General features: G+C 47.0%; 2 protein-coding genes and 1 long non-coding RNA gene across 5 annotated transcripts in view; 1 reads left to right on the top strand and 2 right to left on the bottom strand.

Moving 5' to 3' along the window:
• Positions 1 to 895: 895 nt before the first annotated feature.
• LOC130532498 (uncharacterized) lies at positions 896 to 1,593 on the bottom strand. Its single transcript, XR_008952346.1, has 2 exons — positions 1,273 to 1,593; positions 896 to 1,147 (listed from the first exon to the last, which is right to left on the bottom strand). It is a non-coding gene; the product is annotated as an uncharacterized LOC130532498 (long non-coding RNA).
• A 338-nt stretch (positions 1,594 to 1,931) lies between these two features.
• On the top strand, positions 1,932 to 13,854 carry dpy19l1l (dpy-19-like 1, like (H. sapiens)). Its single transcript, XM_057045178.1, is given in 23 exon segments — positions 1,932 to 2,222; positions 2,225 to 2,335; positions 2,672 to 2,696; positions 2,773 to 2,860; positions 3,566 to 3,703; positions 4,239 to 4,359; positions 4,968 to 5,061; positions 5,150 to 5,207; positions 6,049 to 6,140; positions 6,915 to 7,014; positions 7,211 to 7,288; positions 8,518 to 8,604; positions 8,691 to 8,750; positions 8,895 to 8,975; positions 9,192 to 9,293; positions 9,374 to 9,445; positions 10,007 to 10,065; positions 10,201 to 10,225; positions 10,919 to 11,038; positions 11,135 to 11,309; positions 11,696 to 11,795; positions 12,151 to 12,276; positions 12,489 to 13,854. Coding segments are annotated over 23 exon segments (2,193 nt in total). The 5' UTR covers positions 1,932 to 2,113; the 3' UTR covers positions 12,661 to 13,854.
• A 168-nt stretch (positions 13,855 to 14,022) lies between these two features.
• The window catches only part of si:ch211-215k15.4 (uncharacterized), a 1,930-nt gene continuing 517 nt past the window's right edge, over positions 14,023 to 15,435 (bottom strand). For all 3 annotated transcript variants that reach the window (XM_057045180.1, XM_057045179.1, XM_057045181.1), the window contains exons 3-6: positions 15,299 to 15,435; positions 14,917 to 15,065; positions 14,553 to 14,832; positions 14,023 to 14,420 (exon numbers count right to left, since the gene is read on the bottom strand). The exon at positions 15,299 to 15,435 is cut by the window's right edge and continues 149 nt beyond it. In XM_057045180.1, coding sequence (XP_056901160.1) covers positions 14,270 to 14,420; positions 14,553 to 14,832; positions 14,917 to 15,065; positions 15,299 to 15,435 — 717 coding nt within the window. In that variant the 3' untranslated portion in view covers positions 14,023 to 14,269. The remainder of the gene's footprint in view (positions 14,421 to 14,552; positions 14,833 to 14,916; positions 15,066 to 15,298) is intronic.

The raw sequence follows: 15,435 nt of genomic DNA on the forward strand, positions 1-15,435 counted from the left end.
GCAGCTGCAGCAGATCTGATCAGGTGTAAAACGGGCACTGATACGCCATCCAGCCACGCCGCTCACAGTTCCTCCAGTTCTTCCAGTCTGATTAGAGGGATTATACCAGTCTGGATGTTTCCAGCTCACCTTCTCTGACTTTCTCACTCTAATCCAAACAGAACACTATTTGCCATACATCACCAATGAGGGCAAATGGAAAAAAATAGAGAAATTATGCTTATTTCTAAGCTTACATTGTCCCTCTGACACACACACACACACACACACATTCACTCACACACTCACAGAGCCACTGTGTCCTGTGAGTTGACTGATGTGGCCCCGGGGCCCCTGGAGAGCGCTAATTGAATTAGTTTCCAGAGAATACTAATGGGCCTTAATGTTGAGATAACTGATGCTCAAACAAGTAGTTGATCATTGACAGCATGTGTTTCTGCTCTGTGATAAACATGTCACGGCTGCACGGGGAGACAGTTGTCTCCTAAATTAATTCCTCCTCCCTCCTCACACACACGCACGCACACTCAGACATGTATAGGTCAGCCTGTTACCATTCCATTTCTTATGCAGAAAGCAGAAATTGGATAAAGCTAATAAGAACAAATGATGAAAATAGTCAAATGAGCCAGTTTGGAGCTGCCCTTTGCAGGTTAGTTTAAAAGACGCCCTCACATGAAGTTAAAATAATTTTTGGGACAAAATGCATAAATCACGTTTCAGATCTAATTCTGATGGAGTAAATTCAGAAATGCAAATATTAAATTTCTGATGAAGATGGAAAGGCTGCTGTTTCTGCTCAGAGGCGCCGTCGGACATTTGCATTCATTGTGTTTCCACCAGGTGGAGCCACAGAATCCCGAATGGACTCTTCCATCTAAAACAGACGCAAACATTGTTCTTCTGCAGGTGTTTTGTATTTGTTATTTGATTACATTAAAAAAAAATCACATCACATCATGATTGACAGTTGAACCTGGAAATGGTCTCAGAGGACAGTCCAGGGTTTTAGTTAACATGAGCCTAAATTGCCTCTTTTTTGTCCCATCCTTCCTTTGTTGCCACATTTCACGCCATACTCCAAGCAGCATTTGAGCTTCTGGGGGACAGCGTGACATCAGAGGAGGATTTCTGCAGATCCCTCTTCCTAAAGAAAGAACAAATGTAATTCATTAGTCTCATTTGTTCAGGTGCTGTTTAGCTGGGCACCCCTGAAGCGTGTCGACAACGAGCCTATCTAAACACCGATCCCAGCCGCCCCCGACACTGTACCTTCAGTTCCTCTGTGTTTGAAGAGAAAACAAACTCTCCAGCACTAAATATCGTCATCTGAATACCTCCATGTTCCCCCGACTCAGAAGATGATGACAGAGGTGCTGCACAGGGAAAGATTGCTTATTTCACACCACCGTCCACATGCACCTTTCGTTTTAGACAAATTGCGCAACACTTTAGAGCCAACTGGACTCTAAAATTATCCACTAGCTGCAAGAAAGTCCATTTGTATGATGCAGTTAATATGACTAAATCACTTAATTTGATGTTAGACAAAGTAAAACTCAGTTTCTGCGATTTAAATCACTGTAGTCCTTTCACGTAACTCGTTTTCACGTAACCGAAACTCATAAAATTGCGAGGAAACAGAGGTTCAGCTTCAGTTGTGTTTTAGTGACGCCTGCTGGTGTAGATGGGAAACGCACTGACGTGCGAGTAAAATTCTACAGACGGGTTTTATAAGCGTTCTAAAATCTAATTATGTTCTTAATGAACTCTAGGTGTGTGAAACGTTCAAATAAATTCACATTTTTCATGCTTTGTCCAACTAGTTTTGTAGTATTGCGGTCGTTCAACCCGCTCCCTGCCGATGGTCCTCGCGATTTTCGTTGTCATGGTTACCAGAGGAAGCTCGCTGCAGTAACGCCGAGGCGCCAGTGGGGGGCGAAGCGCCCCCAGAGTTGCGGAGCCGTCAGCAGTGTGAAAGCATCACTCAGGTGATAAAAAAGGGGCAGATCAGAGGAGCAGATAGGAGCGACGGCAGGAGCGAGCCGCCGCGAAACCGTCGGCTTTGTCCAACAGCCGTCCGTTGTCAAAACCTCGGCTCTTCCTGGAAACCATGGTGGCCAAAAACAGAAAACAGACCGGGAAGAGTCCGGCGACCCAGTCAGACCGCGACAAGAGTCCGCTCGTTTCTCCCCACGGCAAAAGTAACGTGCGGCGGGCGGGCAGGAGGGCAGAGCCTTCAACAGCGCTCTTCCAAACGGGCTGCTGGGTATCAGCCACAAGCTCGGGCTAACTCCCTCCGGAGCCGCCAAGCTGGGATTCACTCTTCTGCTGGGTAAGTTGAGAGCTTTAGCATGTTAGCTGCCCCGCGGCTAACGCCTGCTAACATTGTGTGTGCACTAGTAGCATTAGCCGAGACGCTAAATTAAGTTATCTCCGCCCTTCATCAGTCGGCTAACAGGTTAGCTCATCTAAATGCTAGCTCTGCCATGTCCCCCAGTTTCTGTGCGCGTCTTCCGACCTTTTCTGAGAAAGTTCCAGCTAGTGTTTGTGTGATTGATCCTCCGGGAACCCAGAAACAGACAAGCGCCCCGACACTTGCACCCGCCCGTGTGTAGCTGTGGTGGTGGAGCAGGTATTTCAGCTAAACTTTGTCCCGTTGTGTCCACAGCTGCTCTCAGCGGGATCCTCCACTGGTGAGTCGCTCTTATCCGTCCAAGCTGAGCTCGGCTGCTGTTTGCCTGCTTTAACCTGCCTGTCTGCTCCTGCCAGGTACCATCTCACACAGCTGTTTGAGAATGACAGACACTTTTCACATCTGTCCACTCTCGAGAAGGAAATGGCTTTTAGGACCGAAATGGTAATTCCTTCTTTACAAGACGCCATCCTGGTGAAAAGGGGGTGAAATATGCTCACTATACACCATCATCACTTGATCTAAAAGATGGTTTACTGATATCAGATGCTGCATCTTTAAATATTTGGGTTTATGTGACTTGTTATCATGTTTGGGTAAAGACTTGCATCAGCCCCTGCAAAGATTAAATCCATCTAAGAGGATGCAACTCAGCCTTTGTTGGCTGTAAAGTCTAATTTCCTCCATCTGCACGTTCAGTCAAAAAAACTCTTCATTTCCTCTCTTTGGCTGGGCTTGTCCCATCACATTCAATCAATATCCATAATGGTTTCTCATGCCTTTGTCTGTTTTTAGTCACTTCAGCCAACCAGCTTAAGTCAGCAAATGTTCCGTTTAATCAATCACCTGTTTCTGCCTCATTGTCTTTCTTGTTGTGGAGACATGTGTGACGTGAATGTGGTATTTAGAAATGCTTGATTTCCCTGCCAGAGAGGACCTTAGAGGTGATGTGTAGTCGTATGCAGACAGATTTCTCTCCCTCCGTCACCCCTGCAGAGTGCACACAGATGAGTTCAGCACTGCTCCATCTGCTGAGCCAGACTCACAAATTCTGGTCTGGCTGCTGTGTTTGTTTCTCTCTTTTCTATGTAATTTATTTTTGCCTTCCTGTTGTAACGGAGTGCATTTGTTCTCCTCTCTGGGTTCCAGGGTCTCTATTATTCCTACTACAAGACCATTATCGAGGCTCCCTCCTTCCTGGACGGTCTTCACACGGTCATGAATGACCGTCTGACAGAGTTCCCTCTGGTCATCAACACTCTGCAGAGATTTAACCTCTACCCAGAGGTATGGGTCACCTAGAAAAAAAAACACATATTCTTTACTTAATAGCCTGAATTATGCTTTAAAATGTCAATTTTATATCACATATCTGTCAGAGGGCAGAATTTCATGTCCACACTCCTCTGTAAACTCCACAAACTTCATTATTTGATATTTGAACCCCCAGTCCTTCACTTTTCATTGGTATCATCGGGTTGGGGCCTTTTCACATCAGTGCTGATGAGGCAAGAGTCAAGTTGGTTTAAGCTTGAGGATGGATTAGAGACAACCAGAATTCTCACAAGCGGAAGACAAACCTCAGATCAATTGGTGTAATTAGACGGTTAACTGTGGAATCTTTAACTTTCACTTGCAAGGCTCTGATTAAACAATTCAGGCGGAATATAAAGACTCTTTATTACTGTTTAAATGATCTTCATTTAAAAAGGAAACCTTTAAAGCCACAATGAGAACCCTTCACCCCCCCACAGATAACAGGACAAAAGGAGCCATGACGACTGTTTGTATAAGCTTTGCACATTTGTCTCGGACCCCTCAGGTGGTCCTGGCCAGCTGGTACCGGATGTACACAGGTGTGATGGGATACTTTGGGATTCCCACCAAGACCTGCTGGTCTGTGAACAGAGGGGAGGGTCTCACCCCTGTGGACAGCTGTGAAGGTACAGCCCATCACCATGGAGCTGCTGTGTTGTCTGAAAATATGTTTTCTCTCTCTCTCTCTCACACACACACACACACACACACACTCTTTGCAAAGGAGCCCCTTCTCTGCTTGGATGATGACCGAGGAAACAGAAGTCTGTTTACAGCGACACACGCAGAGACTTTGTGTTTTCAGACCCTCGTGTGTCGCTGATACAACCCTCATTTACCACTTTATGAAATGACATCTGGCCGTAACTGCTGCCAACTGGTGGTTTAACACGGCGGAGGCGTCTAGATGCAGAGAAAAGCAGTTCTGTAAGGGATCGATGTGCTGAGGGGAACCCGTCAGTGTTGATGTGAGTTGTTAGGACCGGGGGGGTCAACGTCCGCTGGCTGTTTACACAAATCTGACAGGCGCTGCCAGAACATGGGGACGTTTCCTGGAACTGTTGTTTCAGTTGGACGTGTGTTTGTGCGTTAAACGTGGGCCTGTTGGGATTCAGTGCGATTGTTGTTCTAACAAAACATCCCTCCTGTAGTTTCACAGACCTCTGATACAATCGGCTGTCTGATTAACCCAGCGATGCCGTTGAGGTGCTGACTCTCTCACCGTGTCCGTCAGGTTTGGGCGACCCGGCGTATTTCTACGTCACCTGGGTGTTCCTGCTGAACGGCCTGATGATGAGCCTCTTCTTTGTGTTCGGAGCTTATCTCAGGTACTCCTGCTCGTCACAGACCAGAGGATGAGCGTCGACGGCTCACCTCAACTCTCTGAACCCGTTTCTGTTCTCGCCTCCTCTCTAGCGGCAGCCGACTGGGCGGCGTAGTCACGGCGATGTGTTTTTTCTTCAATCACGGTGAGGTGAGTGTCCGTCCGTCACCGTCTGACTGTAACTTTGAGTCGAATGCCACCAGACCAAACCTGCAGTGCCTACGGAGAGCTCTCAAAGAGCTGAAGATGCTAAATGGGAACTAAAAGGTGCTTACACTTCTGGCTGGCTTTCAAAGCTGAGCCCCCCCGCCACATTTCCACCCACCCACATCCTCCTCCTCCTCCTTCACATTCCTCTAGAACAAATAGGAGGTTTCAGTTTTTTGTTTCTGGATCAATAAGGCGACATTTCAATTATAGCCTTCTGTTCTGGGCCCTTTCAAATGCTGCCGCTCCTCTTTCTCCCTCCCTGGCAGAAGAACTGAAACGTTTAATGAGTGTGATTTCGAGCGCTTGGTTCGTTTGGTACGCGAGGTGACAAATGAGCCTGTAAGCAGAGACGGATTCTCTCTTTCAACAAAGCCTGGACAGAAAAGCAGAAAGAAGGGACAAGAAACCAGGGGAGTGTTTCACATCACAGCAAATCATGTTTCCAGCTGCAGACACTCGCAGAACAGCAACAATTAATCTTCAGCTGGTGAACTGGCGGTGACTTTTACAGCTTCCAGGGGCAGAAAACCCTTTTTCTGATGCTGAGAAACGCCAACAGAAAGCACTGGGGACAGCGCCGATGTCAGCCAAGGCTGGATATTCCACGCAATATTTATGGAATTGCATTAAACTGGGAGAAAGTCGGTCGTATTTCCCAGCGGTGGAGAATCCTATAAAAAAATCATCCATCACGTTGTCTGAGATACTGCACGCTGCAGCTGACCCACGTTTCATGGAATCTGATTTAACGCTCGCACTCGGTCTTGTCGTTAAACACCAGAGCACTCGTGTGATGTGGACTCCGCCTCTGCGGGAGAGCTTCGCCTACCCCTTCCTGGTGCTGCAGATGCTGCTTCTCACCTACATCCTGCGGTAAGTCGAACGGATGCTTCACCTGCAGCTGTGAACACAGAAGGTGTGAATGAACTCTGAATGACCTCAGCTATGTTGTTGGATTATTCCTCCTATCACGGTGTAAATGACATTTCCAATCGTATTCTTGCACATCTGAGCACTCGTTAAGGTGCAACCTTAATGAGATGCAGAATGTCTGCCGCCATTGATTAAACAAACTTATGTGACCCTGTTGGTTTAATATCCTGAAGTGATATGAAAAGATTTTAAGGTTTAAAGTTCCCACCAGATGCTGCTTTCAGGCATCACGTGAGGCTGAGAGATGTTTAAAAAGGGACCGTGTTTAGCATTAATGCTCTTGTTACAAATGTGGATATTACCCATAATTCCTTGCGCTCGGTCACACCCCAGTGCATTTGCTGAGTTTGAGCGTTTGCGTGAGACTTTCAGGTTTAATCACAAACGGGTCGGTTTTCGGAGCTGACCTCTTGCTCAGAGTTTCTGGATCGCATGTGGCTTTAGAGTTCCAGCTGTGGTGTCTTCAGTAGTGAAACAGCGCCTCTTCAGCTTGCTCCTTGATTCATTTTAATTTCCTTTTTAATATCTGATGGGCCAAATCGTAATCTGATCAAATCTCCGTGACCCTGAGGGCATCTCCTCTGTTTCCTGCCTCTTCTCCTCACACACAGTCTGATGGCTCCCTTCAAGTAAACGGGTCATCAGATTACGCCCCCTCACCCCCACACAGGCTGTCGCTCCTCTGGCTCATGCTTTCTTCCATCTGTATGACAGGAAGCAGAACCCGAGCAGGACGGCCGTGGTCGCCCTGGGCGTCTCCAACTTGTGCTTCATGTTGCCGTGGCAGTTTGCCCAGTTTGTGTTGCTCACTCAGGTAAACCCGGAGCGCACCGCCCAACTCACACATTCTATTCTGCTCTCTGCAGGTGCACCTTATTAACTACTGCCCATGTTAATAACACTGTTATCTATACACGTTTTAGTGATTATTTCACTCAAAATCGACCTTTTAAGGATCCAAAATCCAGTTCAGCTCCTGAGTTCTTCAGGTTTCCTTGTTTCTGTTCCAGGTGGCTTCTCTGTTTGCCTCTTACATTCTGGGTTACCTGGCGGCCACCAAGATGCAGACCATCCTGGTCACTCACATGGTACAGTAGAACCTTTCAGTCTGTCATTCAGAGGTTCTGTCAGGACTGAGCTGCTGCTGCAGGGATGGACGCGGTCGTCTGCATCACACCCACAAGATTCTAATTAACTCATCGTGAATTTCAAACACTTTCGTACCGTATCAATTTTGTTAACTGCTCACCGGTTTGTGAGCGAATTATTAACGAGATAGTAACACTGATCTGTTAAATATGAACCTCATCCTTGAATAATTTACGATTTCACCTCTTGAAGCTCCTCTGCTGCAGTATTTTCACGAATTGTTATGAAAGCAGGAGAAAAGGGGAGGGATCTTTTAATTCTTTACATCACTAATGTGTGCTGTTCTGTTTTTAGAGTAGCGAGGGGATGGGGGGGGGTCTGTGTTTGGTGTCACTCTGCCAAGGACAAACGAACATCTGAGCTCTTGCTCCCTCTCCTCCACAGTCTCTCTATCTAATCCCCTCAGCAGGCTGCCAGCCTCAGATTGTGAGCCCCCACGATAAATAGGAGACCCTTTGTGGGGAGGGAGGGCAGATTTGAGCCAGCGGATAGCGTGAAGATTTAAATAACTCAGAATACTAAAATACAGAATCCTGAAACGCGGCAGCGCACCGTCTGTGACCTCCAGCAATGTCAGCGAGCCTGAGCTTCAGTCAGTGGATACGAGACTACAGCTAAGACCTTAGTTTGTCTGAGACCGTTGCTTTGATGTTGATCAAAAATGTTCAAAACCCATTAAATACGTGACCTGTACAGCAGAGTTCAGATAGGTGCATCGCTGACTCTTGTGAGTTGTGATGTTCTGTTGACTCGTGATCATGAACCGAAGCTCTGTAAACAGCTTTTCAGCCTTTAACTGTCTTGTGATGAGGAATCTGTGTTGCTGCCATAAACAGAACTTCATTTTCTGAAGGCAGGAGCGAGCCCTCCTCCGTCTTCAGCTGCCTCCAGCTCCTGTCTTTGAATCACTGCCCAGCTGTGCATTATTTTCTCTTTACGGCAGGATTAACCATCGTGAGTCCATTGAATGGGATTATATTTTACCTGCAGCTGTGTATTCAACATTTATAGCATTTTAGTTTAAATCTGTGGGGCAGCTTCAGTCGCTCTCATTCATTATGGACCTAATCCAATCTTCACCGACCACCCTCCTCCTGCACAGAGCTCCGAGCTCTGAATTTAAAGGCTCCTTCTGTGGCCGTCTTATCAGAGGCTTCTCTTTTTGCAGGTCACTCTGGCCGTCTGCTTCATCCTGATGTTTGGAAACTCCATGCTGCTCACCTCCTTCTATGCCTCCTCACTTGTCTCCATCTGGGTGAGTTTAACCTCGGGGTTCAGGAGAACTGCGAGGAAACGTATCGATGCTGTTTACTTTACTGCGTGTTTTTCCCCGCCTCCCAGGCAGTCGTTGCGTCTAGGGATCGATTTTCTCACGTGTTCAATCCTGGTGTTGTCAGATGGGTACGTAGAGCACAGAAACCAGCGCATTTTCTGCACTCCAACGATGTAGCTGTGATCCAACAGGCTGAAGTGGAGCCATTTTTGATGATGCTCAACAGGGTTTCCTGCCTGAGTCCCAATGACGGCCCGTCTCTTCCTCCTCAGGTCATGCAGGTTCTAGCCTGGGTCGTCTCTACGGTTCTGCTCAAGTTCCTGCTGTCGACCGTCCTCTGTGCGTCAGATGATGTAAGAGTCCGAACAGACGGTTTAGAGGTTGGCAGATGTCTAAACTGAGCTGATGAAGATTTGACTTCAGTTCTCAGTTGCAGGACGTTGAATCATCTGTTTACTTGCACATAAAGAACATAGCTGTCAGGACTTGTTTTGTCTCTGTGAAGCTAACGAAGGCTTACACGGCTGAAAAGGTCACCCAGAGTTCTGAAGGAAACTTCTTTTTTGCAGGCTCACATCAGCGCGCTCATCAAGTCAAAGTTCATGAGCTACAAGGACTTTCACACTCTGATGTACACGTGTGCTGCGGAATTTGACTTCCTTGAGTGGGAGGTAAGTTCTGATTCCTACCCTGAATTGTTGATGACCATTGATTGAAGGAAGCGGCTGATGCTGTTGTGCGTCTCCCTCAGACTCCTGTTCGTTACCTTAAAACGCTGCTGCTGCCCATCAACCTGCTGCTGCTGGCGCTCATCGTGTGGAGGGTAACTTCAGTGTTCGTCTGTTGACGCGCCACAGTTCCAATAGATGAACACATCATTGCTGGATTTCCATTTTCCATCACAGCGCACATGCCTGTGGAATAAAGGTTGCATGTTTTAGAGTTAAGTGCATGATGCTTGGGCAGATTTAATGAGGCAGATCAAGAGGAAAAACTCTGGGAGAGCTCTGAGTTGATCGATTTAAAACCTGTGTAAATAATTGTTAGGGTTTGGGGAAAGAATGAGGAATGTACCGTTAATCACACCTTCTAAAGGATGAAAACCAGCCGTTCACAGCACACGTGTGTGTTTCTGACTGCGCTATTATTGTTTGTATATTTGAGATTTTAAAGAAGTAAAAATGGGAACATTTATTTCTGAAAAATTCCAAACATCAGGAGAATGTAAGGGGAAGCTCTTTACGTGCTCTAATCCAATTATTCCCCTCCTACGCTGATCTTGGAAGACACGGGGCCTTTCTCTGGGTGCTGAGAGCTGCTGGGCTGATGTGTCTCGGTGCTGCGTTGTACTTCAAGAAACATGACGGCGTTTCTGTGTTTTCAGACTGTCCGGGACATAGTCCGATTCCTGAGGGAGGGAGGGAAGGGTGATGCCGATGAAGGGTGAGCTGTCTTTCACTCAACACCTGAAAACTGTCACATTTGTTACGTTCCAGTGAGATTTGTAGTTTCAGCTGATGAAAGATTTGTGTTTTCTTTGTGGAGAGGTGATTAGTTGTGTTCTGTTCTGTGTTGCAGGGCCGACGTTATGGGGAAAGGAGAGGTGAGAACAGTTTGACAAAGTCACACATTTTGACTTGTGAAGGGGAAAGGGAAGAAACCTCATTATGATTCTCGCCACGCTGCCATTGAAAATTCTGCAGAGGTTATTGAGAACATTTGCAGCTCTTTCATATATTAATAACTGCAGATTTCCGGAATTGCGTTCTTCATCAGCTCCCATCACGTCGTTACCTATAATAACCTTCACAAAGCAGCACAGAGATGAACAGTTGTCCTTGTAATTACTTCCATGTTTGGCCGGCCTCAGTGAGGAACGTTGTAGAGACCCAAGGGGGTTCTCAGAGGGAACGCCTTGTTAGCACATCAAAGCGTCAGGAAAATGTCATTATCCACCGTGTCCAGCAAACGCAGCTTTGAGATTGACTTCTTAATTGGAGCAGAGCTTCCTCTCAGCATGTCTGACAGCAACGTTTAGTGCTTTTCTGTGGGCTCTGACTGGAAATAAGGGTATGTGATTTTCACAGAAAACATATCACTAATAAGTACTCAAAGCGCACATTTTCACACTTGCTTTGTGACCTTTTTACGCCAAACCTCATATATAACCTGGATTATTGCAGAACTTTGTAAAAAGAAAATATCCCGCCACTTCACTCACGCAGTGCTGTGTGGACAAACTGTGTGTGTGTGTGTGTGTGTGTGTGTGACTGCGTGTGAACTCTTGTCTCTACAGCTGGTGTATCACAGTCTACAGCTGCTGGCCTTTGCCATCCTCGCCATCCTCATCATGCGTTTGAAGCTCTTCCTGACGCCACACATGTGCATCATGGCCTCGCTCGTCTGCTCCAAACAGGTTTGCCTCGCCGCCCAACAGAAACGTAAACAAACACCTGCTTGGTCCGTAAGCTGCTTGAGCAGCGCATCCACGCTCTCTCCGTCTCCTCCTCAGTTATTTGGATGGATTGGGGACAAAGTCAAACACCAGATGGCGGTTTTTGTGCTCCTGGCTCTCATGGCGGTTCAGGGCGTGGCCAACCTGCAGGCCCAATGGGCGATCATCGGAGAGTTCAGCAACCTGCCGCAGGAGGAGCTGCTGGACTGGATCCAGGAAAACACTGATCCCAGTGAGTCGCACCGATAATCCAGAAGAAATTTGTGCCGAACACACTGAAATGTTGCATTCGTCCTCTGTCTCGGCAACGTTCGCATCAGTTCAGATTCCTCACCATCAGGAAGCGCATTTAAAACAACTTGGCAAAACCATTTCCACAAAAGGTCACGAGGATCAGTGTGATAACTGCTGACCTTTAGGTTTCTGCTGTCGATCAGGCACAGCGGGAGTTTTACAGCACTTAAAGGTCATGCGATGTCTGAACACCTGCGAGTAAACCGTCAAACTGGTCACTGACAGACAGGGCGGCATGGTGCAAGCTGCTGTTGATATGGGGGGGGGGGGGTTTCCCTGTGTTAATACTGTGTGTGTGTGTGTGTGTGTGTGTGTGTGATGCAGATGCTGTGTTTGCGGGGGCCATGCCCACTATGGCCAGTGTGAAGCTGTCCACGGGCCGACCCATCGTCAACCACCCCCACTACGAAGATGCAGGGCTGAGGTCAGTGCAGCTGTACTATCGCCATGGCAACAAACATCATCTTATTATCATTCCACATCTAATGTTCACTCCAACCTCTCTAACATCCCCGATTCCTTAGATATTATACTATCATTCAGCGATGATAAAATTCAAACCGCTGAAAGTGGTTCAAATTAATTCATATGTTAGAATTCAAAATCAGAACCTGCTGAAACAAATGATTAGCAATTATTTTTAATATCTGGAACGGAAATGTTCTGTCCCGAAAAATGTGTTTCCGCGCCATCTGTTTGAAACACATCTGCGGGACAGTTTATTAACAACGAGCTGGCTGCAGTTAATGAGCCGTTCACTAGTTGTCATGTGTTTTTAGGGAGAGAACGAAGCTGGTGTACTCGATGTACAGCCGCATGTCAGGAGAAACGGTCAAGAGGAACCTGATGAAGCTCGGGGTGAACTTCTTTGTCCTGGAGGACTCTTGGTGCACCAGGCGAACACGGTACTCCAGAACCGCCCATGTTTATCTTGGATAGTTGTGTGTGTGTGTGTGTGTGTGTGTGTGTGTGTGTGTGTGTGTGTGAAAGGTGCAGCGTGATCAACCAGTTTGGTCGCGTACAGGTTGAGTTGTGACACATCAATTCTCCAGAGATTGTTTTTAATAGTCTCTCTTCTCCTCACCTCCCCCTCCCTCCCCCACCTCCCTACCCTCAGGCCTGGCTGCAGTATGCCCGAGATCTGGGACGTGGAGGATCCTCAGAATGTGGCTAAAATCCCTCTCTGCACCCACATGTCCAGGAACTCGCAGCCTCACTTCATCACAGTTTTTTCCAATGACGTTTACAAAGTTCTCCAAGTCCCCAGAGCTGCCAAAGACCTCAGATAACGTGCTTGGATAAACTGGCTTCACACTTTTTCTTTCTTCTTAAAGCTGTTTTTCCAGTCGGTCACGCAGCTGCTTCTTTTTCATCTTTCGCTTTCTCAAACCGCCGCCGCAGCCCCTGGCGGCGGGACGGCAACAAGCCGGACACGACTAACTGATTTCCCATGAGCCTCCACACTCTGAAGGACCTCATCACGCTCGGATCACGCTGCCGTTTGTGCCGGAAGGTGTCGGTTCTAGATCCCGACATTGGCAGTCAAAGAGATGCTTCTGTCATCAGTGTTATTTTCACACATTTTCTTGTGTAGAAACCACGATTGTGTGTGTTTGGTCCTGATACTGTGAAACATTATCCCGACTTCTGCTCCACTCAGTGACCGCCTGCATCATTTCTTTTTTTTTAATTCAGACATCAAATCCTGTTAAAGCAAACGGTGCGTTCAGGGACCTTAGAATTATGCGGGGAAAATTCAGTTCTCGGAAAATACACAAGGTTTATAAGAACATTTGAAGTTTTTATTTTCACAAGCTTTTTTTTTTTTTTCTTACAACATTCTTTGAAGTAGCCAAACATTTATTTTATAAAGTATCCATGTTTGCTTCCTTTCTCACTTGTTGCCAAATTGCGTTTCGTGAGCATCGCCGTGTGTGTTTACGCTTTTGTAGCACACGGAAGAGTGAATGTAGCCGTGCACTTTGTCAGACTTTTTGTTTGTCGTTGGGTTATCGTCTTCCTCGCAGGGATGTTGAAATGCCACAGAGAATTGAACCCAACAGGTTTGGTGAGAATTACCATCGGAAAGTGCCCGTTTCCATAGTAACAGACCCACAGCTGTGTCCTGGGCTACGGAAGAACGGGGACTACTTCCTCTTTGCATTCAAACTGGGATTTAAATGTTTTTCTCCTGTTACGTTGTGGCGTAAATGGCTTCGATTTAGCGTCGATGTTTATATGAACGGTTTTGTGTCATTTTTTTAGATGCCAAAATGGGTAGTTGAAACCAAAACCAGCCCCATTCTGGTGGGATTAAATGTGACCGGTGACATTTTAGTCCGAGCTGTGAGCTGTGAGCCTGGTGGAGACCCAGTATCTGGCTGTGATCTGGGTCACACTGTTGCACTCGGATATAAAAGTTGTTGTTGCAGTTCTAGAAGTCTTTTATAATGTTTGTCTTTAATAAACGTATTTGATCAGCACCTCTCTTTTTGCCTCGAATTTATGTTTGACTTTAAAGATGCTGTTCCATAATTTATAGTCTAGAGAAAAGTGGGCCCAGACTTCAGCTCGCCAGAGACCTTCTGTGTGGATTTAAACAGAATATGAGGTATTCTTCAAACATGAATAAAACTGTCCAGATGTGCAGGTCCGAGGAGAGAAAAACAGATTTATTGTAATATAATTACAGGGGGTAGATAATGTGACAGTGACTTGGGGCAGCTGGGAATTAGTGCTGATGATGGAGTTAATGGAAGAAGAGACCACAGATGAACAGCTTTATAGTGTTATACGACGCGACAGGACAGAAACATTCAGTCGTAGTCGTAGAGATTAAAAGAGTAAAGGAAGTTCTCCGATGAAGTCTGCGTGTGCTGAACCTGAGCGTTGGTGGCTTTAATCCAGGCGCGATCCATAAACCTCCACCTCGCACAGAGTCAGGAACTCTTCTCTGTCTGGGAGGACGATGTTCACGTAGCGACCATCCATTCCGTCACACGCGAAACCAACAGAATTCCCTGCTGGGATGTCCGAGATGACGGCACATCTGACGGACAAGAATAACGCAGCCACCTTATTCTTTCATATTGTGATTTATGCACAAAAAATGCGGAATGCGTGACGAAACGGACCCTAGGACACAGATCTTGGGCCATTTAAACAGCATCGACTGGGCTACCTGGGGTTGGCGTTGCCGTTGTTTTCCAGCGAGTCTCCGATTCGGATCTCGGCTCCATTGAGTCGCTCCGGGTTTGTGTCCATGTTGGTGATGTTGACAGCAAGTACTTTGTGAGTTTTACGCAGGTCCAGGCGCCACCAGGGGGTGATGTCGTTGCTGGTGTGCGAGCAGGAACCGTGTTCCCACGTGCTGTCGTGGCTGCCGTCGATGGCGTTGTACGCGGATCCGAACTGGTACAAAGACGACTGCGCGGCTTTTCCTTGGAGGGCCAAGTTCTCTCCTGCAGAAACAACGGATGTCTTTCAGGGCTGTTGCTTCTCCGGGAGCTGCTTTCTTATTTTGGGGTCACGTTGGGGGTTGTCACCTGTTGGGGCGGGGTAGCCGTAGACCTCCACCTCACAGAGGGTGAGGATGCGCGCCTTCCCTGGCAAGGACAGAGTGACGTAGCGTCCCTCCACGCCTTTGATGAAGGTGTGTGTGGACGATAATTCAACATCGGGGATGGAAGTCACACTAGAGGAGCGAGAACACAGCAAAGAAACTGTAAAGAGCCCGGCAAAGTTCCATTAATGTGAGAAAGCAACGATTTTTACGTCTTTGATTTCAAAGTTCTGATTTTAATCATTTGTGGGCTGGGCTTATTACTTTGTCGCAGCCAACAACAAAGACCTCGGCAGGGGGCGCCATCGCAAAAGGTAGAAGCCTAATTAAATAGTTATAGTTTTATTCTATATTTTTTCACTCACATTTGGTTCTGTCGGCCATTTTTTTTTGCCGAGTTGCCGATGTGGATCCTCATGCCGGACAGCCTGTTTCTGCAGCAGTCCTGCCTGTTGGTGATGGTGATGGAGGTGATGATGTAGGAGTCCAGCAGATCCACAGT

Source organism: Takifugu flavidus, chromosome 10 (genome assembly GCF_003711565.1).
Source record: "Takifugu flavidus isolate HTHZ2018 chromosome 10, ASM371156v2, whole genome shotgun sequence".
Taxonomy (NCBI): domain Eukaryota; kingdom Metazoa; phylum Chordata; class Actinopteri; order Tetraodontiformes; family Tetraodontidae; genus Takifugu; species Takifugu flavidus.